The sequence below is a fragment of the Macrotis lagotis genome, chromosome 1 (assembly GCF_037893015.1).
Source record: "Macrotis lagotis isolate mMagLag1 chromosome 1, bilby.v1.9.chrom.fasta, whole genome shotgun sequence".
NCBI lineage: Eukaryota > Metazoa > Chordata > Mammalia > Peramelemorphia > Peramelidae > Macrotis > Macrotis lagotis.
Window position 1 is genome coordinate 366,160,998 of NC_133658.1, and position 22,544 is coordinate 366,183,541.

At 37.0% G+C, this 22,544-nt stretch overlaps 1 protein-coding gene across 1 annotated transcript; it reads right to left on the reverse strand.

Annotated features, from left to right (window-relative positions):
- Positions 1–1,212: 1,212 nt before the first annotated feature.
- Positions 1,213–21,057, reverse strand: HTR4 (5-hydroxytryptamine receptor 4). The gene is made up of 5 exons (XM_074203961.1): positions 20,894–21,057; positions 19,628–19,828; positions 11,507–11,660; positions 7,332–7,903; positions 1,213–1,324 (listed from the first exon to the last, which is right to left on the reverse strand). The coding sequence occupies exons 1-5, from the start codon at positions 21,055–21,057 to the stop codon at positions 1,213–1,215; spliced, it is 1,203 nt and encodes a 400-aa protein (XP_074060062.1).
- Positions 21,058–22,544: the final 1,487 nt, after the last annotated feature.

Below are 22,544 nucleotides of genomic sequence, written 5' to 3' on the forward strand. Positions count from 1 at the left end.
TTTGGTTCTTCTCACCATCTCACTTGTCTTACACTAACCAAGCTTTGGTTCTCTCACCCACCCACCTCCACTTCCCACTTTCTGCCTCTACAATCAAATACAATAATAAGTAAAAGAAGGGGGAATCATGGTACAGTGTAAAGAGTCCTGGCTCTAGAGTCAGAGGTCACCTGTGACACTTCCTATCTGTGCAACTTTAGATGATGTACCTAGGCCTCATTTTTCTCCTCTGTTGGATTAGATAGTCTCTGAGGATCTTTCCAGTTTTAGGTTTATAGTCCTTTGAAGGGTAGCCCCCATATGCATTTGGCATACTCTTTCTCCCTCTCTGGTCAGAAAAAGAAACCGTGTCCATAACATTGAACATTTTAAGATCAAAGACCAGAAAAGTCATGGACTTCCCAACCCAAAGTCTCAGGATAAGGAGATCTGAGGCATATCAATTCCCTACCCATAGCAAAAGTAAGCTGAAAGAGAGACACTCTCTCCTAGTTGCTTTATTTTTGCCTTTTAGAGCTACAGGAGAGAGACATATTTAAAACAGTCACAAGAACCAGAGAAGCAAAAAACAACAACAACAAATCCCCCCAAATCTAAAAGCCAGAAAACACTAATGTAGAAGACCTGAGAGAAGAGAGACAATAGGTCACTTGCATGGACATCACAGAACATCACAGAGCCAAAAATCATGCATAACATTTGGTTGGTCTCTCATGTTCTCCTGTGGCTGCTCTTCAAAACTGAGTTCACTTTGTCTATTCACAGTTCTAGCCAGAACTGCTTCTCAGAATTTTTTCCTTGGAGATGGAGTCAGCCTAAGTCTTTCTCAAATGAAATAAGCAGTCACTGAAGATGGACCCAGCCCAAATCATTCTCTGAAGGAAGAACTAGTGCATGCCATTCTTGTGAAATGGACTCTGATCATATCTTCCTCTGAAGAAGTAACCAGCAACCCGAACCATCCTTTGGTTTTGCTGGCCTCACACACAAACAAATGAGGCCTCAAGGGGATGTTTAGTCAGCAGGTGCTTTTTGCCGCAGGAAGCAAAGAAAGAACAGAGCCCTTTCCTGGTATCTATGAGACCACAGGGAGTTTAGATTCCTTTCCGATGTCCTGGGCTGCCTGTGCATTCATGCCACGTCGCCTCTTCAATAGGCAAGTGTCCAACCCCCAGGATTCCCCCAACAGTTTTGGGGGCTCCTGCTTCTTGGTCATCGGCTATGACTCTCAGAACAGTGGGGAGCCTTGATTGACTCTGGGGGATGGCTGGTTGCCAGATGCATTGTTTCACTAGAGCGATGATGTTCTCTCTCTCTCTCTTCCCTTAAAAAATGTCAAAAACAATTTTTAAGGAAAGTAAAGGGCTCTCTCTTTCTACCAGAAAAAGAAAAGCTATTACAAGCATAATAACAATCCCATCCCATTTGTATAATAATGAAAGCTTCATGATGATTATGCAAGCATTCCCAGTTCTAATAATTCTCATTTTCATAGCCCTTTAAGGTAGCTAGTACAAGTATTATCTGCATTATTCAAAACAGTAAACTAAGACTCAGAGAGTCTTGACCTAGGTCACATGGCACCTTACAATTAGTTAACCAAGGATTTCTATAGCTCATCAAAAGCCTGCTAGTGCTGTACAGAGATAGTATAGGGATTCTTATCTCTTCTTTGCTAAATGAGGACACACTAGGAAGGGAGGTGACTAGTTGAAGGTCACACTGCACCACTACCAAAGGGGTGGGGTCATGGCTCAGACCATGACTGATCCAGCATTTTTTGCATGTACCCATATTGAGACTGATGAAGAATAAATACCCACCTTTGAGGCTTTTTGAAATGTTGTTTGACTTTTGTATAAAGCACACAAAATGGTATCTACTTCCTGGAATCAGAATTGTAGAGTTGGAAAAGACCTTAGGCATAGATATTAGGCCTGGAAGTGATCTTTTAGATCATCTAGTCCAATTTTCTAAAGTGGACTATACATAGACTTCTCCTATTAATTGTTCACTCTTACTAACTCATTCTTGGAAGTGGAACCTAACTCCACCACACCTGGGGCTGGTACCCCCTCTTCTTTAATGTTTTTCTCCTCTTCCTATGATCCCCTGTCCCTCAGGCATGAACTAGGAAAGAAAAAGCCAGATATTCAAATGCATCATCCAACATTCCTGTTCTCCTCCCTTGGGTCAATTGCTCATAATTAATGGAGAGAGTGGGATCAAAGAAGAGTGGTCAATTGTGGAATGAATTAATGATTCTTTCCAAAGCTATTCTGTCTAGTCTATCACTACTCAGATCTTATATCTTTAGGTTCCTAATTTAATCAGAAGGGCCTTTAGCTCATGTATTGGGACATGCCTATATCCCAATGTCTATTAAGGGGATTTTGAAGATTGAATTCATATGTAAAATAGCTTCCATTGTATCTTACAATCTTTAAGCTAAATGGGAGTCACAGAATCTTAGACCTTGAAGGATAGGTCTTGATAATGGTGTCAAGCTCAAACAGAAGTAGTGGTCATTAATCTGTACATAAGAATCCATAAAGACTGTGCAATGGCTTAGTTTTAAAATGAATTATTATCTATGTTTTATTGTATTTGTATTTATTTTGTCAAATATTTCCCAATGACATTTTAAACTGGTTAGGTGGAATAAAGGAGTAGTGGTCTTTGACAATTTACACCTGAACAGGAAACCTCTTTAAAACATTCCCAACAAGTAGTCATCCTAATTCTATAGAAAACTCTTTGTGGATGGAGGAGACCTTGCCATTTCTTAAGGCAGCCCATCTACTTTTGGAAAGTTCTTTTGGATATGGCACTATATGGCTACAAAGTACTTCATCTATTGTAGCATGGGCTACATGCAACCTCAAAATCCATTCAAGTGGAATTTTTACATTTTATTATTATACTCATCAGTAATATGGGTTACAGTATAATCATAAATAGATATTCAATTCTATATGTAGCCCTTGACAAGTTTTTGTTGGGAAATATGACCCAAAAGAGCTAAAAGACTGGACACCCAAGAATATTATGGGGTCTTGGCATTACTCCCTGTGAGGTAGGTACTATAGATATTATGATTTGGATCTTTCAAATGAGGAAACTGAGGACCAAAGTAAGAGAGTGACTTTTTTTTGGTCATATGATTTTATTGATATAGAGAACTCCCTGATGAGGGAAATATCTTTGCCCTTGCAGGTTATCACCTTTTGTGTAACTTATATTCTTAGAGAGTTGCTAAGAGGAAGAAATTTCAAACACAAGGTGGGCAGCATGCAGCTTAAAGAAGATTAAAATGTAATTGGTAAATAGTTTATGAAAGAAATAAAAATATAATAATATATGGATAATATAAACTTGTGGTTTTCTAAGTCAACATGTAGTCATCAGGGATTAATTCTGATTTGAGTTTGACACAAATGGCCTAGAGAATGTCAGTATGTGTCAAGATCAGAATTTGAAATCTAGGTTTTTGTTATGCCACGGCCCACTTGGAACTAGATTCAATTAAATATTATGTCTGAAAATTAAAACAAGCAAGAACTACCATGTAATACTGGAGACTGGCCAACTGATAGAGATATCATGGGACACAGGATCCTGGTAAGACTTGGAGGATTCTAAACCTCAGCAACCACATGGTCTCCCTAAAAATGAAGACTCAACTGTGAACAAAGAATGACAAGGAGCAACACAATGGACAAAGAATGACTAGGTCATCTTTGTCTTTGCATCAGAGAAACAAAACAATTTGTTCAGGGTCACACAGGTATTGGAGACAGGATTCAAGTTTAGAACTTCTCATTCTGCTTTATACTATGCCAAATTATCTTTAAGTTGTACTTCCCTTCATATGGTCATCCAGTCTTTTCTTTAAGATGCTCAATGATAAGAAAATGACTTTCTACAAGAAGCTGCTCATTCCATTTTTGGACAGCTCAGATTGATCATTTTGAAGAGTTTTCTCATTAAAACTGAACTCTGCTTCTTTGGAGTTTCTCTCCTTTATTCTTTGAGATCAAACAAAACAAACCCTTTGCTCACAGAAACTTCTTGAAAAACTGTAGTTGTTGTCGTGTTATCCTCCAAATAAAAAGCCCCAATAACCTGATTCTTTTCACTTCCATCCCAGTTGTCCTGACAAGCTCCATTTTGTCACATTCTCTCCTGGAATGTGGTATCTAGAATTGGACATAATAGACTAAATATGGCTATCACCTCTTGGGATCATGGTTCTTCCACTATTCTTTTTGGCATGTTCTTCCACTCTTGTGACTTCAGTTGCCAATAACTCATGGTTCCAAGCCACCATAATAATTATAATAATTTGCATTTACTTAATATGTTAATGTTTGTAACATTTATATAGATACATATATTTATATATAAATACATATATAAATATATATATATATATATACATATATATGATTATTATCTCCATTTTACAACCGAAAAACTGGAACTAAAGAATTTGATACTTGTCCAGACCATTAAGTGAATAAGTTTCAGAGGCATGATTTGAATTAGCCAATATGCTAAACTGCCTAGGCATCTAGCCAAAGGTGCAACTAGGTAACGTAAAGGACAGCAAGGTGGCACAGTGGATAGAATTCTGGGCCTGGAGTCAGGAAGACATGTGTACAAATCTGGCCTCCAACACATTCTAGCTGTGTGACCTTGGACAAGCCATTTAATCATGTTTGTCTCAGTTTCCTCATCTATAAAATATTCTAGAATAGGAAATGTCAAATCACTCTAGTATCTTTGCCAAGAAAATCCCAAAATGGTTCATGAAGATTTAGATATGATTGAAAACAATTGAACAAAACAATCTAGCCAAACTCTAACCCTTCAATTCCATCTGTCTACATCTCCATTTGGATATCTTGCCATCATTACTAATTCAATATATTGAATTATTATTAGGGAAAAATCTAAAAATTTTCTCTCCCAAGTCAGCTTCTATATTTCCTTTGAAATGCTTTGAGGATTCACCCCTTCTAATCTTGTAAATAACCTAAGCCACTTCTCAACACCTCCTGACTAGACAACTGTAATAACCTCTGGTCCAGAGGTAATTAACTTTTTAGGTGGCTTGAGTTCCAGTCTGGTGAAGCCTCTGAATGATTTCTCAGGATAATGTCTAATTGCATAAAGTAAACAATTTGATATTACTAAAGAAATTATTTGTTAAAATATAGTTATTACTATTATTTTTTTTAACAAAAGATCACAGACCCTGGGTTAAAAACTCCTGCTCAAGTCATCTCCCTGCCTTTAGTCTTTCCCCCTCTCAAATCCATCCTGCATATGACTTCTCTGGACCAAGCTTCCTTTAATATTTTTCTCTTATACCTTTAAACAAGAACACATAATGGCCCTTGTATCAGTTACTATGTCATGCTTTCATTCCTGTCTATCATTCAAATCCTTCCTAATCTACTCCTGCTTAAATTATTTGAATTTATTGCTTAGGACTTCCTAGTGAGAATTCTTTAAACCATTCTTCTTTAATATGCCTGACTCCTGCCTTCCCTTGCTTTTCCTGCTTTTACTTAGCCTCAGTTCATGCTGCTTTTGGCTAGCTGGGATGCAGTTCCTCCTCCTCTCTAATAATCAGAATGCTTCTCATCACAAGGTTGGATTACTTCCTGTCCAGAATATTATTGAGAGAATTCTATTCAGGTACAGGCTGGATTGGATGTCCCAGCTGCCCCCTGAGGTCCTGCCAGTTTTGATTTGATGATTTTGTAACTTTTGGACTATCTTGATTCTGTCTTCTCTAAGAATCCTCCAATGTGATTACTTCCCTTTATGAATTCTTTTGGCACCAAGAATGTATACTGTGGAACCACATATTTGTTTCATAGGTGTAGGTTCCTAATAATACTATATTCTCCAGGGGAGAGGCTGAGCTTTGTACTTCTCTTGTGTCCATTTTCCTCCTGTCTCTAACACCACCACCACCACCTTAGTGACTACTTTAGATTTAGACACAGTAGGTGGTATTTGAAGTCAGACCTAGTAAGGAACTTTGAGAACATCTACCCCAGCCCCTGCATTTTATAGATGGTGAAGAAGAAAGTTACATCTGTGTGCAATCTGGCACAGAACTAGAACAAGAATTCAAGTCTTTTGACTTTCAGTCCAATAAGGAGAGAGAGAGGTTCAATTCATGAAATCTTTCCTGAAACCTCCCAGATGAAGTCCAGAACCTAGAAAAAGATGTCTTACAAAACACTGGAAGATACTACCTCATTCCTAGAGAACACTAGTCATTCATAAAACCATAGATTATTGACCTTAAAATCTAGCAAATCTAACCCCCCTTAGTGTTCACATGGGGAAACCAAGGTCCAGATGGAAAGTAAATTATCCAAGTTTATATAGCATATTAATGATAGAATTGAAACTCAAGTTCAGCTCCCCTGACTTCTAGAGACAGTGTCTGTCTTGTAATCCCTTTTCTGTTTGTTTTTCTTTCTTCTCACCCCTGAGATAGCCCTTTAAGCTTGGATTGCTAAATGAAGTTGATGAAAAATTGGCATTAGAAAAATATAACCGAGTCAAATTTAGTTGGGAAGAGGTAAGTTAGTCAAAATGGCTTCAAGGGAGATGTTCATTATACCTTACAGGTTCACAGCCATTATACTGTGGTCTGATGGATTTATCCTAGAATGAAGTTGTGACCCTTCTGTCTCTGGGAAGGAAGAAATGATATTTTCAACTTCCTACCACAATTCCATCCAGGAACTCTATATTTCATTATCAGAAATGTTCCTTTGTGGAAAAAGTTGTGAGATATTCCTCCCTTTCATAGGATTCTGTGGTTTAGTGGATAGGGTGTTAGATTTGAGTCAGAAAGACCTGGATTCAAGTTCCTCTTTCTAGAGTCAATAGTTGTATGGTCTAGCACAAATCACAACCTCTCTAAACCTCAATTTTCTCATCTGTAAATAATGGGAGCTGGGACTTGATCATGTCTTAGGTCCCTTTAATATTTAATTCTATGATTCTATGATCCTATGAAAACTTGCAGGCTCAAAGAAACATTATAGTTCATATGGTTCAACTCTCCATATATTTATATTTGTGTATATATATATATATGTGTGTGTGTGTGTGTGTGTGTGTGTGTGTAATGAGAAAACTGAAACCTATAGAAAGGAAGTATCTTACCCAAGATCACACAATCACACAGGCAAAAGTAGCGAGCCAGTAGTCAAACCTAGATGTTTTGATTCCAAATTCTATGATTTCTCTACTGTATCAAGCTGATTTTCTGAGTAAACTGTCCCTCCATCACTCACCTTAGCACATGTGTGGACCCATTGACAGTAGTGGTAGAACATGGGACTGTCTGACCTAGGATAGAAGGTCTCCGATAACGTTCCTCATCACAGCACAGAATGATAAGGAAAGCTCGACGAAATGCCTTATTCAGGAAAGCATAGAGAAAAGGGTTGAGGCCTGAGTTAATGTAGCCAAGCCAGAGGAAGGTAGTCCAAAGCTGGGTAGGGACGCTATAGCCCACAAATGGGTCAATGATGTTTGTGACAAAGAATGGGGCCCAGCAGAGGCAGAAGCAGCCCATGATGATACAGAGGGTCTTGGCAGCCTTAGTCTCTGTCTTCATGCGATGATGGGTGTTGTGTTGATCGGGGGGTTCCCGACGACCTTCTGCAGGAGCTCCAGCCCTCTGTAAGAGCCGGATCTGACGGGCATGCTCCTTGGCAGTGATGTAGATGCGGTAGTAAGCCAAGACCATCAGAATAAAAGGAATATAGAAGGCCACCACAGAGCATGTAATAGCGTAGGGCTTGTTGACCATGAAGATACAGTAAGTGGAATTTGAGTCTTGGTCAAACTGTCTCTTCTCTATCTGGAAGAAGGGAAAAGAAAAGAAGAGTTTGTCTTTACAACTTTGGGAAGAGAATAACATTTTCTGCCTGGGAATTTGATTATAGATTCAGAATGGAGAATGGTAACATTGAATTTTGAGTCAGCATACTTGGTTTAACTCCTAGCTCTGACACTTAACAGATATTTGACCAGGGTTAGAAATTCCATCTCCCTGGGCCTCATCCATACAATGAGCAGTTTGGACTAGGGGACATTTCAAGTCCTCTATACCTCTAAATTCTATGATCTTGTGATTGCTATTCCTTGGCTTCTATGGTTGGAAGAGGCAATGAGTGTCCCAAGAGATTTCATGGAGACTTAGGCTTCTATTTGATATCATCACAACACTGAAGAAAGCTTCAAGGTATCTCAGAAAGAGCCCTGGGTTAAGAACCAAGAGACTCTTTTTCTGCTAGACCATCATTTCTCTGTGACCTTGAGCAGCTGGTTTCCCCCTCTAAATCTGTTTTCCAGTGCATAAAATGGGAATAAAAATGCATTAGAATTCTTACTTCAAAGGTAACTGGTGACACAGTACCTAGAATAGTGAGCCTGGAATTAAGAAGACCTGAGGTTAAATATGGCCTCAGATACTTACTATCTGTGTGTTCCTGGGCAAGTCACTTAACTGCTGTTTGCCTCAGGTTCCTCAATTATAAAAATGGGGTTAATAATAGCACCTAACAGAATTGTTGCGAGGATCAAATAAGATAATATTTTGTGCCTGACACATACTCAAAGGAGTATGAAAATCAAATAAGAAAATGGATGAAAATTGTTGGCTAACCATAAACAACTTGGTAAATGTGAGTTGTTATTATTGATGCCATTATTGTCAGATGTCCACTATTTTCCTCAGAGGCCTCATATTGGCATGGCAGTAACCTTTGGCTCTTGAAGTCCTAGTCAGTAGAGCACAATCCCTGGAATGCCTTGCTCTAGAAGATTTTAAACTTAGGCCTGACAAAGGGATGAATGATGATCATTTGAAGACTAACCAGAGTATAGAAAGACTTAAAAATAGAAAGTTGGTTACCAGTGACAAATACACAATAATTCATGAAAAATGTATAAGGTAGGAGGGACTGGAATGTGCATTTGTAGGAGTGCTCACACTAGTGAAATCAGAGCTCCTTGAAAGTATTAAAGCATTAATATTTTCTTCAAAATTATGGAATGAGGTCATTTTGTGTAATGAAGTCAAAATTGTGCAATGAGGTCAAAATTGTGTTGGTTGGTTGGTTGGTTGGTTCTTTTCCTATATTATTGAAGAAAACCAAAATGACATTAGTATATCAGAGAAGAGTTATGGTGTGTCTGATTGAATTATTAGACCAATACAAAGTTGGAATGCTCTACCAAGGTCTGGCACAAATTGTCCATGTGAATATCTGGGCTGGTCCCTTACTCAGCACCCTCTCCAATGTGGGCATGCCATATTGGGTGGTCCTATATGAGTGTCTCCCAAGACAAAAGGTTAAAATCTTGTAATTGAGAAATGGCCATTAAGCACCTATATAATAAGTCACATGTAGGGAAGTCATTTTCTTTCTTTTCATTTTAACTTCCATGTAGAAAAGAGTCAAGATGCAAATAGATGGTGATAGGCTATGAGTCAAATTCATTAAGATTAAATTTAATACATATGAGTATGAAACCATGCCTATTGATTTAAAAAACCAATTAATTATCACTAGGACAGGATTGGGGAACAATATGACTAGACACCAATTTCTGTGAAAAAGAACTTGAAAGTCTTTGTAGACTACACAATATAAAAATGAGTCACTAGCATGATATGGCAACCATAAGTGTTTAAGTAATCTCCAGCTGCAATGAATTGATGACCAGAATGAAGGAAGTGATTGTCATAGGTATGGAGCCCTGAGTTCCACTTATTGATACTCTTTTTTTTATGAAGGACCAGTAGAAGGAAACACTGGACAACTCAGCCATATGTGCATCATTTGAAAGAACCAAGGATATTTAATCTAGAGAAGGGAACATTTTGATGGCATTTGATCACTGTCTTTCAATATATAAAGGGGTGTCATATAAAAGAGGAATTAGACTCATTCTATTTGGCCTTAGAGGGAAGAACTAGGATTAAAAACAGATTTTTCACTTCATATTAAGTAAACCTTATCATTTGAACAAATTGAACATTTGAACAATAGAACAGGCTGCCTCTAGATTTAATAAATTTTGTAAGATTACCCCTTATGAAGGATGTCACTGAGTATTCTTGTTGGATAATGAGTTGGACTCAATGTTCTGAATCCCTATGATTTATTTTGGGCTTTTTTTGGATGCCTCAAGAGGTAGAGGTGAGAGTATGGAGATGAAAGGATTAGAGTCTAAGCATCATTTGGGGGGGTTAATAGGTGATGGGTTTGTTATCCTGTTTTTGTTTGTTTGCCTTTCCTCATAGCTCCAATACTTTGTTTAGTACTTGGAACATAGTGGGCACTAAATAAATGTTTTCTGACTTGACTTGAAAAGTCTTCTTTGGAATGAGCTCAACGCTACCAATCTACAACTGATATGTGATCATTTGTCTTAACCAAAGGGACTGTATTCATGGATTCTGAGCACCAAAATCAGTATATCTCAAAATCCCTAAAACATCAGACTTTTATGATCCTAGAATATAGAATGCAGAATGTCAAAGCTGGACGAGATTTTCAAATAGATCAAACCAAAACTGAAATGGATTTTTAAAGCATTTAATAAAAAAAATTAGAGAAGAAAATGATCTTAGTAGTCATAGATCAAGGATGAAGATTGGGAGGGAAGCTAGAGGGAACAGTGGATAGAGTCTAACTCTGGAATAAAAAGGACCTGAGTTCAAATCCAGCCCTAGTTATGTGACTCTGGGAAAGTCATATAATGAAAAGATGGGACTCATTGAAAAAAGATCCTGATGTTGGAAAAGATTGAAGAAAAAAATAATGGCAAAGGAGGAGATGGATAGACAGTATCATGGCAACAATGAAAATGAATTTGGACAGACTTCAAGAGATAGTGGAGCATAAAAGGACCTAATGTACTATGGTCCACAGGATCACAAAGAGCCAGACACAACTGAAAAACAAAACATGGGAATTGGGAAAGTGACAACAGTTCTAGAACCCCAAACTCCTGATTCTTATGTTTCCTCCCATATCTACCAATTATTCACAGACATTTGGGCAAAATCAGACCTTCGAGGCCTCTATTTCTTCATTTGTTAAATGAAGAGATTCAACCAGATGGCCTTCATATTCCCTTCTAGTTCTGAATTCAGGATTCTTTGATTGATTCATGTCAGGGAATGTGGACAGATAAGGTAAAATATGCAAAGATCTTATAGGGCAAATAACACTGAATTCCTGGATACATTGGATTTATAATAATACTTCAAGTAAATGAATGTTTATGGATAATGATGAAACCAACTCAGAAATACGCATCAGATTTTCTGAATTTACATTAGCACAAACCTGAGAATGTCTCATAGATCATTTCAACTAATTGGCTTTCAATCATAGTCTGGCACAAAGTTCATTGCACATCAAGCTGCTAGAGACTGAATGGTACTCACCAAGTCTATTATGCCAATGTTATTCCAGCGTTGCATTATGGGGAGGAAAGAAATAAACATGGGGATTACCCAACAGCCTCCGAGCATCAGGGTGATGCGTAGTGGAGTCATCTTGTTCCTATAGACCAAAGGCTGGCAGCAGATGGCATAGTACCTGGAGGGAGGTAATGAAGGTAGGGGAAAGGGATTGGCACAATGGGAGGTAAAGAAAAGAAAAGACAGGGAAATATAAATAAAAGAGATGAAAAGATAAAAAAGAAGGAAAAAAGAAAACAGAGAGATTATCTTAGGATAATCATTGTTGTTGTTTGTCCTTTGTTCTTGAAAAGGATCATAGTTGTAGGATTTTAGAGAAAGAAGGTACTTTGGAAAGTACTTGAAAGTCAGGAAGGACACTAGAAATCACTGAGTCTAATTCCATTATTTTATTAAAAATGAAAACTGATATATAGAGAACTGTCAAATTTAGAAAAATAGGAGCCATTCCCCAACTGATAAATTATCAAGAGATATGAACATTTTTAAATGAAGTAATCAAAACTATCTTTAGATATATGAGAAGGTACTCCAAATTGCTTTTGATTGGAGGAATGTAAATTGAAACAATTCTGAGGCACAACCTCATACCCATTATAATGGTTATTAAGATAGAAAAGAAGAATGACAAACGTTGCAGGGGATATGGTAAAAATGAGACATTAATGCCTTACTATTGGAGTTTTGAACTGATTCAACTATTCTTTAGAGAAATTAGGAACTATGCCCCAAGAGTTATAAAACCAGACATATCCTTTGACCTAGCAGTGCCACTAGATCTGTATCCAAAAAGAGATAAAAAAATGGTTGAAAAAATTATGCTATGTGACTATGATGGAATATGAATGTACTCTAAAAATGATGAGCAGGATGCTCTCAGAAAAACCTAAAAAGACTCAGATGAGCTGATGCAAAGTGAAATGTACTGTGTACAAAGTAGTAGCAGTATTGTCAGATGATCATCTGTGAATGACTTAGCTATTTTCAGCAAAATTTTGATGCAAGACAACTCTGAAGGACTTATGACAATGAATATTATATATCCCCTGAAAAAGAAGTGATGATTCCTGAATTACAGATGGAAGCATTTTTTACTTTATTTTTCTTGAAGTTTCTTTTAATCTACATTTTCTTTCACAACATTATTAATATGGTAATATGTTTTGCATGACTATATGTATAATTTATTAGGGTTGTTTGCTTTTTCAATGAGAAGAGTGGGAAGGGAGGAAGGGAGAGAATTTGGAACTCAATATCTTAGAAACTAGTGTTAAAAATCCCTTTTACATGTAATTGATGGAAAATAAAATGCTAAATACATTTAAAAAATGAAAAATGGGAACTGAGGGACATGGAATGTTTATTCAAAGTCTCACGAAATCTTAGAACTGGAACTTAAAGGATCTCTGATTTAATCAGCACCTAAATGAGAATTTCTTGTACAGTATCCTTAGGAACTGGGCAACCAGTCTTTGCTTGAAGTCCTCCAACAATGAGGACATTCCTAATGGCACATCTCATTCTATTTCTGTACAACTGACTATTAGGAAGTTCCTTTTTGTCTTGAATTGGGATATTTCCTTCTATATCTCCCCACCTCCATTACCCTTAATTCAATCCTTTGAGGTCAAGTGGAAGCAAGTTTTATTTAATCCCTCTTCACTCAGCAGTCCTTCAATTACTGAAAATCAGTCATTGTGTCTCCTTATTCTTTAAGCAAAACATCCCTACTTCTTTCAACTTTCAACTTTCAACTTCTCAGTTTTCTGGTCATACTTCTTGGAATGAGCTCCAATTTGGGGAGAAAATCTAAAGCCTTTAGAGATCAACTGGTTCAAGATTCTTGACTTTTAAAAATATTTTGATAACCATGTTGCAATTTAATTGTTTTTTCTTTTCAAATCTATATATCTTGAGTTATCCATTTAACAACATTATTCTGAGGAGTCCATAGACTTTATCAGGGATCCAGGCACAAAAAAGGCTAAGAACTCCTGTTCTTAAGAACTCCTCATTTTATATATATGAAAAAAACAAGGCCCAAACAAGTGACTCTCAAAGTCAAGGTCACATAGATAACAGTAACTGAGCCAAATCCATAGACCACTCTACTGTATTGTCTAGTCTGTTTCTTCTTAAAATACAGTGACCTGAACTGAACTCAGTCCTCCCAATGTGGTTTGGACTATGGTTGGGTTGAGGACATTGAGAGCAATCATCTTTCTCACTCTGGAATAGACAATGAACTTGGTCCAACAGCTCATTGCAACTAGCTAGTTTATTCTTTTTCTCTAACAGGTAATAAATATCCTGCCCGATCAAGTAGTTTTCTATGAAAATTTTAGAAATGGATGCAAGGAAATATTAAATGATCCTATTCTTTATTATCTCATGTCATGTAAAAATTTTCACCTTTAGTGACTCACCTCAGTTTTTTTTGCCAACTCTTCCTTTTTCCCTTTTCTCAGAATCTAACATTACAAAGTCAACATTCTCTTTTGTGGGGGACAGAAGGAATAAAAACTACAGTCAACCTTCGAGGTGAGTTTTTTTTTGGCAAGGCAATGGAGTTAAGTGACTTGCCCAAGGTCACACAGCTAGGTAATTACTAAGTGTCTTGAGGCCGAATTTGAACTCAGTTCCTCCTGATTCCAGGGCCGGTGCTCTATCCACTGCACAACCTAACTGCCCCATTGAGGTGAATTTCTGATGGGATAAATTAATCTTTGAAAACTGCTCAAGGAAAAGGATGATCTGGAAGAAAGAAGAACAGGGTTCACTTGGCATGTATTCTTCATTAGCTGGGTATAGAAAAGGTGTTTCAACCATTCAGTACAAGGAAAGGGAGAGAACTGGCATCTTAGAGAACCACAATTTTAATTTCTGTCCTTAATTAGGAAAAAAAAGAGGCTGAGATCAGGTCAGGGGAGCAGGGGTATAATTATCCCAGTTAAGTAAAGGCTAAGTCTCTTAGGTAACTAGCTGGGTCATATGTTCAAATTCAGGGAAAGACAGGTAGATTTTAAATCCCTCCTTATAGATTTCCTTCTGCCCTTTGTTCAACTCAATCTCCTACACCTTTTCTAGAGGCATGTCCATTGTGCTGGACATGCCTGAATGGAAGACCTTGACCAAATAATCACATTTAGCTTTAGAGATGGTATATTTCAAGGTTTTTGTGACTGTACATAGAATACAGACCATCGATGATAGGAAGAATTATATAATATAGACCATGTAATGTCAGATCTGGAGTGATAAACCTTAAGAAAGTAGAATACCAGGGCAGGAAAGAAATCTTAGAACATGAAAAAAAAATTAGAATTGGAAAAAATTAGAATGCAGGATGTCAGAGCTCAATAAATAGCTAGGTGAAACTAACCCTGTGATGTCTATCTGTATGGGTTTGGTAATAATACTCTTTCAGCTCAGTGGACAACATCCATCCTCCCTGTCTATAAAACTGAGAGAGGAGAATATTGACCTAAAAATGGAGGTTTCAGTAACTGCAAGTTCAATTAAATCAGAAATGAAGCAAGGTATTCAAAAAACCTTCAAAGGCATAAATGAGAGTGCAGTGGGCAGAATAAGGGAAGTGATAATTCTCTCTACCTCTGCCCTCAACAAGCCACATCTGAAGGCTGGATGACATTTTAGATTTATCTCTTTTAAAACAAACATTGAAAAGCTGGCATGGGTCCAGAGGAAGGTATTTAGGACAGCAAGGGGATTTGTAACCTTGGCATGAAAGGACTAGATCAATGAATTGCAGATTTTGAGTTTGGGAGAAAAGAAAAGAAGGAAACTGACAATCATTGTTTTTAAGTCTTTGAAAGGATAACAGATGGCAGATAAGTTGGATTTGTTTTGTTTGCCCCAGAGATCATGCCTAAAAGCAATGATGGGAGTCTTAGGGGGGCAGATTTTCATGAAAGAGTGTAAGATTCTACTACTACCAAGTATACCTTTAGATTTTAAGCTCCTTGAGAACAGGAATTGTCTTTTTTACTTATTGTAATCCCAACTCTTGACACGGTGCCTAGCATATAGTAGATGCTTAATAAATATTTATTGAATTGTTGGAGTGGAAAAGAATAGCAGATCTGGTAGTAGACTTCTAGCATTGTGACTCTAAATTTGGTGTTATTTCTTCTACACTGTACTACATCTCTACAACTCTTCATTTTAAGTAAGTGCTATTGTATAATATTTCAGTGTACTTAGAATCAAAATCATAAATGTTCAGAATTGGGAATGAAGGACCTTTAAGGATTTTATCATCAATGATGAGAAGAACAAGATTATAATAAGAATTATGAAGTTTTTTATGGTTTGTGAAGTGCTTTACATTGATCATTTATGCATAACCCAACCCTTTCCTGACTAGGAACCCTTTCTATATGATCGCCTGGAGGGGATCATCTAACCTCCATGAGATTTCTGTTTCTAGCATCAGTTGATGAAGGCAGGAGATTTGTTCTATTATTATGATGCATGGAATCTTGTAAATCTATGCCATTAGAACTGAAAGTGATTTTAGTACATACAGAATAAAATGTCTGAGTTGAAAGCGACCTTAGAAATCATCTAATGAAATCCTTTAATCTTACAGGGAAGAAAATTAAGTTCCAGAAATTGGAAGAGACTTATCCCTTGATCTGCAATAAGTAAAAAAAAAGATTTATTTATGTGTGAGTCTGATCAGAATAACCTCAAAGGGGATTCAAGGAAGCTCAAAGCCTAAAGGGATGATTTTGACTTGCGTATATGTCAGGGGGTAGGATGGGTAAATAATGGTATAGTCAGTGAGAGAAAAATGGTAGAATAGGGTTGGTCCCATTTAGCATTCACATAGAATGCTGCTTACTGCTATTTTAATTTCCCTTTATAGAGAGCTTTCACTGAATGCTTGATGACCACTTGTCCAGGATACTTTAGAGGGAATTCATGCTTAGGTATGGGTTGAGCTAGATGGCCCTGGAGGTCCCTTCCAGCTCAGGATGTTCTGTGACTAACTCTGACTCTACTACCCTTTGCCTCAGGATCCTCAGTCTCCCCATCTGTAAAATGTGGATAATAGTGCCTACACTTCTCTCACAGAAACACTGGGAGGAAAGTTCTATATGCATCATAGCATTCTGACTCTAAATTCAGTGTTCTTTTTAGGCACGAGAACTAAGGTCCCTTCCAACTCAGAAATGCTGTAATAGTAGTGCTAGAGAAATGCCAGCTACTATTCATCTTGTCTAGGACATCTGGTCTTAACTCCATTCAATTTGACTTCTTAGCCATTACATTTCCAAAGAGAAGTGAATCATCAGGATAGTCAGTTCTTCAGTCAGTCAACAAACGTTTAATAAAGATCCAACTCTGTGCCAGACACTGAAGAACTGCATAGAAAAATCGAATGTCTGCTTCTTGGTATGAGGCACTCCCAGTGTACTTTGTCCTTGAACCAAGATACTCTGGATTTAGAGGATCTGAGAAGTTGACATGCTGCAATGGAAAAGCATTAGTTTTCTGAGACACCTGACTTGACAGGTTAGAAGGTGATGTTCATCTTGGAGTTCTTCTGTCCCTAAGTCTGATGTTCTAAAGTCCTGGTTCTGTTATATACTAAATGTGCTAAATTGGGGGAGCCTTTAAGACTCTCAGAATTTCAGTCTCTACATCTGCAATCCCAGGGTGACATCACTTGTTCTACTTCTTTCTCATAGGGGTTTTATGGGGAGAAAATTAGATAATTTCAAAGCATTCTTAAGTGAAAACTATTATTAGTATCTATTTTCCATACACTCTCTTCTAATGTGGGAAGTAATAAAGGATGGATCTTAAAAAGTCAGCCTTTCAAGTATAAAAAGGGAGACATGTTAGACAATGTCAGGTGGAAAGAACCTGGGGTTCTTAGTTGACCACAAGGTTAATATGCATCAGTGTTATGATATTGCAGGTTAAAAATAAGCTAATGTGATATATCTGTGTATTAATGTTCTGATCATGAGAATTACCCTGCTTCTTCAGCTAATCCTTATAAGGCATGATATTAAATTCCTTTCCCTTGTGGTCACCCCCTCTGGATACTGTTCAACTTGTCAACATCCCTCTTGAAATGTGTGTACAAAACTGTATACAATACCCACTTGGAGGTTAAACTTAAATGGAGAAATGATGAAGCGTTTCTATGTCTGCTACATGCTCTCAGACACTGCTAAGTAATTTTAAATAAATATTTCTTGCTTGATCTTTACATTAACCTAAAATGTCCAATTATCATCCCTGTTTTATAATCAAGGAAATTGAGGCAGAGATTAAGTGGCTTATTTTGGATTATATAGCTAGTAAATGAACTCAGGATTTCTTTCTCCAGATCCCATGATATATTCACTTTGACATTAACTACTTCTGACTATCCTGTTCAAAATCATATTTAAAAACACACCAATTTGGGGCGGCTAGGTGGTGCAGTGGATAGAGCACCGTCCCTGGAGTCAGGAGTACCTGAGTTCAAATCCGACTTCAGACATTTAATAATTACCTAGCTGTGTGGCCTTGGGCAAGCCATTTAACCCCATTTGCCTTGCAAAAACTTAAAAATAATAATAAAATTAAAAATTAAAAACTAAAAACACCAATTCAAAACTATTTTCTCATTCTCTGCATAACTAGAGACAAGCTCTCTTCCCCCTCTATGCCTCAATTTCCTCCCTGTGAAAGGACAGAGGATAACAGAACTATAATAATAGTTAATATTTATGTATAGCTTTAAATCTGTAATTTGAATCTATAATTTTGCTGGTTCCCTCAATAATACATTGAGGTAAGCACTAAGGTTCAGAGATGTTAAGTGATTCATTTTAGGTCATACAGCTAGTAAGTGACTGAAGCAGGGATTGAATTTAGGTCTTATAAGAACATGGTCTAAAAGAGATCTTAAGAGTCACTGAGTTCAACCCTCTTATTTTACAAATGAGGAACCTGAGGCACAGAGATATTAACTTATCCCAGGTCACATAGTTAAGTGTTTGAGACAGGGTTTGAACCCTATGTCCTCCTAATTCTAAGTCAAGTACTCTATCTTCGTTACATCCTAGCCACCTATCACTTGCCATCATCACTGGACACTTTGCAAAGATCATATTGGTGTTTTTCCTTCAACATGTCAATATTTTCATCTCTATGCCTACTTTTCTACAAATTAAATATCTCCATCTCCTTCATGATTTTTATTCTTCACCATCTTGATCCTTTCTCATCATAGTCACCATTGTAGCTTTTCAACATTTTTTCCTAAAATACATTGTCCAAATTAACAGTGTCATTCCTCTCCCAACATTAAAATGCATAAGATACGATCATAGACTTTAGAGATTCTCCCTACTAGGATCTTAAGCATTCCTTGTTTGTATAACTAGATTTTAGAGAGCTATTCCAGCCCATTAAATTTACAGATAAGAAAACTGAGTTTCAGAAAGGGAGAAATCACTTTTTTCATGTTTACTCAATAAATAAATGAATGACAGATACAGGATTCGAACAGTTTCTCTGACCTTACTCCATTGCTCTTTCCACTATACCTGAATGCCTCCTTCTTATTTAGGGAGGAGCCAGGCAACAGCTAAAGGAACAAGATTTCAGAATTTTATTTTTGATTATGCTATTACATTTAATAGTATGACAATTTTATATGTCTTTTGCAGTACAAATGATAGTCATATCAAGTATGAGTAGAGGGCTTTTGGTGAGTTTTTATGACCAAAAAAAATAGTATCACTTATTGATGAGTCCTCTGGAGATGAACATCTAAACTTAACTAACTTGTAGGATGGACAGAGCCATAGTGGGTCAATGGGTACCAACTCCAAGCTTTCTGAGTCCAGGAAGATTTGCCAGAATTTGGTAGGTACAGTGATATGACTTCTGAGATCCTAGTGTCTTCTCCACACAATGTCAAAATATTGCTCGAGGTATGCATACTGATATCTTAAGAGTCAAGACATCTGAATTAAAGGAATCAAGGAATTCTAATTGAATCCTTAGAGCAGATACAGGCTCAGAAGGTATCTTGGTGCACAGTTCTATTCTTACCTGTCTAGTGAAATGCAGCACAGGTGGAAAATTGAAGCTGTCGTGAGCAGAACATCTAGAGATGTTCGGACAAGGCAAAACATCTCACCATAAATCCAGACATCTTCGACCAGGTCAATGGCACCGAAAGGCATGACCAGCACAGAAACAAGCAAATCCGCAAAGGCCAGGGAGACAATGAAATAATTTGTTTTGATTTTCCTGTAATGGGGAACAAAAGGAAGAATACTATGTTTTATGATTCAATTTAGAAACCAAGGCACCAATAAAGTTGTTACAGGTTCAAGGGAATTCCTGTATTCCTGTCAATTCATAGGCTCACAGTATGTCAGAGCTGGGAGAGACTTTGCTGAGACTATCTATCCAACTTCCAGAAAAGAAAATGAGTTTTCCATCAATTCAATCCAATTCAATTCAATCCAATTCATTTCAACAAGTATTTAATGCCTTCTAGGCATAAAGAGATACAGAAATGAAAAGAACATATTGCTTTTCTTCATGGGAGGTAACAATCTGATAAGAAGATAAGACAAAATTTGGGAGCTGGCAGAGCCACAGGGACCCGCTCCATATTTAAATTCTGCTGGAGACAGCAGAAGAAAAGAGTAGATGGAAAATCCCTGGAAACAGGAGAACACAATTCTGTCACTGAATCACTGTGACATTCACTTTTCTCATCTGTGAAATGAGGTACTTGGCTATGTAATAACAAAGGTCTCTTTCAGCTTTAAGGTTTTATGTTTGACGTCTTAGAGGTCCATCTAATTCTAACAGTTTCTTTTCTCCATTTACTGAATTTGACATGGGGTACTGAGTTGAAGGATACCAAAGTCAAAGAATTGGAAGAGGAGAGTTAGCATATGCTAAGACTTTAACTCATTATGCTAGAAATTTCCCTAAAGTTTTTATATTTTATATAAATCTATCCCAACTTGGAATAGGCTGTATTCCTGATTTCGATCTATAGTACTTCCAGTTTTGATTTCAAGTAGGGGGGAAAAATCAAATCTACTGCAAGGTATATTCTGACATTTTGCATTCTAAAATTCTTTTCTAGTTCTAAAATCCATGTTCTATGTTTTAAGATTCCTTCCATGTCTGATAGTTCATGAACTTTACTTTGATAATCTATATTTCAATGTACCTTCTATTTCAATCATCCTATGAATCAATGGTTCTATAAAAACATGGTCTCTGAACTTCAAACCAAAGTCATTACCTCCTTAACAGAAGATTATTTGAAACAAAATACCTAAGAAAACTCACCTGAGTTGTCTGTCCCTGCACACAGCCACCATCACCAGTAGATTCCCCAGTATGGCCATTAGTATGACTGCAGAAAGAAAGATGAGCAGTCCAATCTTCTCTGCATACCTGAAACCCTCCCCAGAACTGCAGACCAGAGAAAGGAGAAAGGGGATATTGACCATATATCTTCATTTTCAATTTGTGTGAAATTACCTTCATTATCATCTTCACTACTGGCACCATAACCATTACCATCACCCCTATTTTCAACCGCCACCACCACCATCATTACCATCATTATTACTCTCATTGGTCATCAAGATCATTTCCATTAATATCATAATCATGACTATAACCATTGACATCATTATTGCTAACATTATTACCATTATCACTATCATCATCATTTTCTTCATCATAATATCTTTAAAATTCTGGTGGTAATAATCCTTTCTTACATATGTATAAATTATACATGTATATTTTATTTACGTGTTGGGTTATTTTTTTGAAAACAACAATGGTATTTTAAAATATCTTAGAATTTCCTATGACTGTAAAATATCACAATTTTATCTACTTAAAAAACTTTTATGTCTGTTCTGCAGCAGGGGTCTCTTTTTTCTTGTTGATGTTAGTGTGTTTACAAGTCATTGGTTTCAAAACTGGGTAATTAAAGCTTTGTGCATAACACTGCTTTTTAAAAAGTCAAGGTATCTGAAATTTAAAATTTTCAGTTTGAGACTTGGTCATTTATAAAGTTTAAGTTTTGCAAGATTCAAACTATGCACCATTTTGAAGGTCAGAGATAACCTTCCTGATAACTCATTGAGTTCTGAATCATAACATGTTACCAAAACCATTCAGTAGACATTATTTATAGAGAGTAATCCATATTATCATCCGATTTTTTAGAGGTCAATGTTCTTATAGTAAATTCAGAACCATATTGTCCTAGTAACATGGAAAATTTCACTATAGGATTGGTTAAGGAATTGGGGATATTTAGGCTGTGGAAGAGAAGACCAATGGGGCTAGGTATCTGAACAGCTACCAGGTGGAAAAATGATTAAATTTGTTCTGACTGGCTATAAAAAGCTGAACCCAGAGTCTTGAAAAGGTACGTAGTCACTCAGCATGAGAGAGAAAACCCTAAGAATGAAATCTATTCCAAATTGTAATAGGCTGGCTCAGGAGGTAACAAGTTCCTCAGTACCCTCCATATCACCCACAAGAAAGGATAGGCTGGATGACCAATTTTCAGGTATGGAGAGAAAGATCTGCTTTAGCCATGGGGTGGATTTGATGGACTCCACCAAGTTTCCTTTCCACCTTGAGATCTGTTATTTCATAATCATTTCCAATATATACTTAACATAAAGCCACAGTATGTCAGTTCTCAGGATATGTACTAGGGATAATAAAGAGGTAAAAGCAAGGTATTTGCCCTTAAGGAACTTATAGTCTATTGGTCAGATAAGCTACACACATAAAGAAAATATTTGCATTACCAGAAAGTCTTTGCAAAGGACTAGATGAAAAGTACAATAGGTAAGGAGAAAGCAAGTTCTGTGAACTGGGATAGAGATGATATTCCCAGGAAAATTTCTAAGATGAGGCAGGCCTTGTTGTAGTGTATAAAGTTTTCTAGTGGGGAGGAAGGAATGAG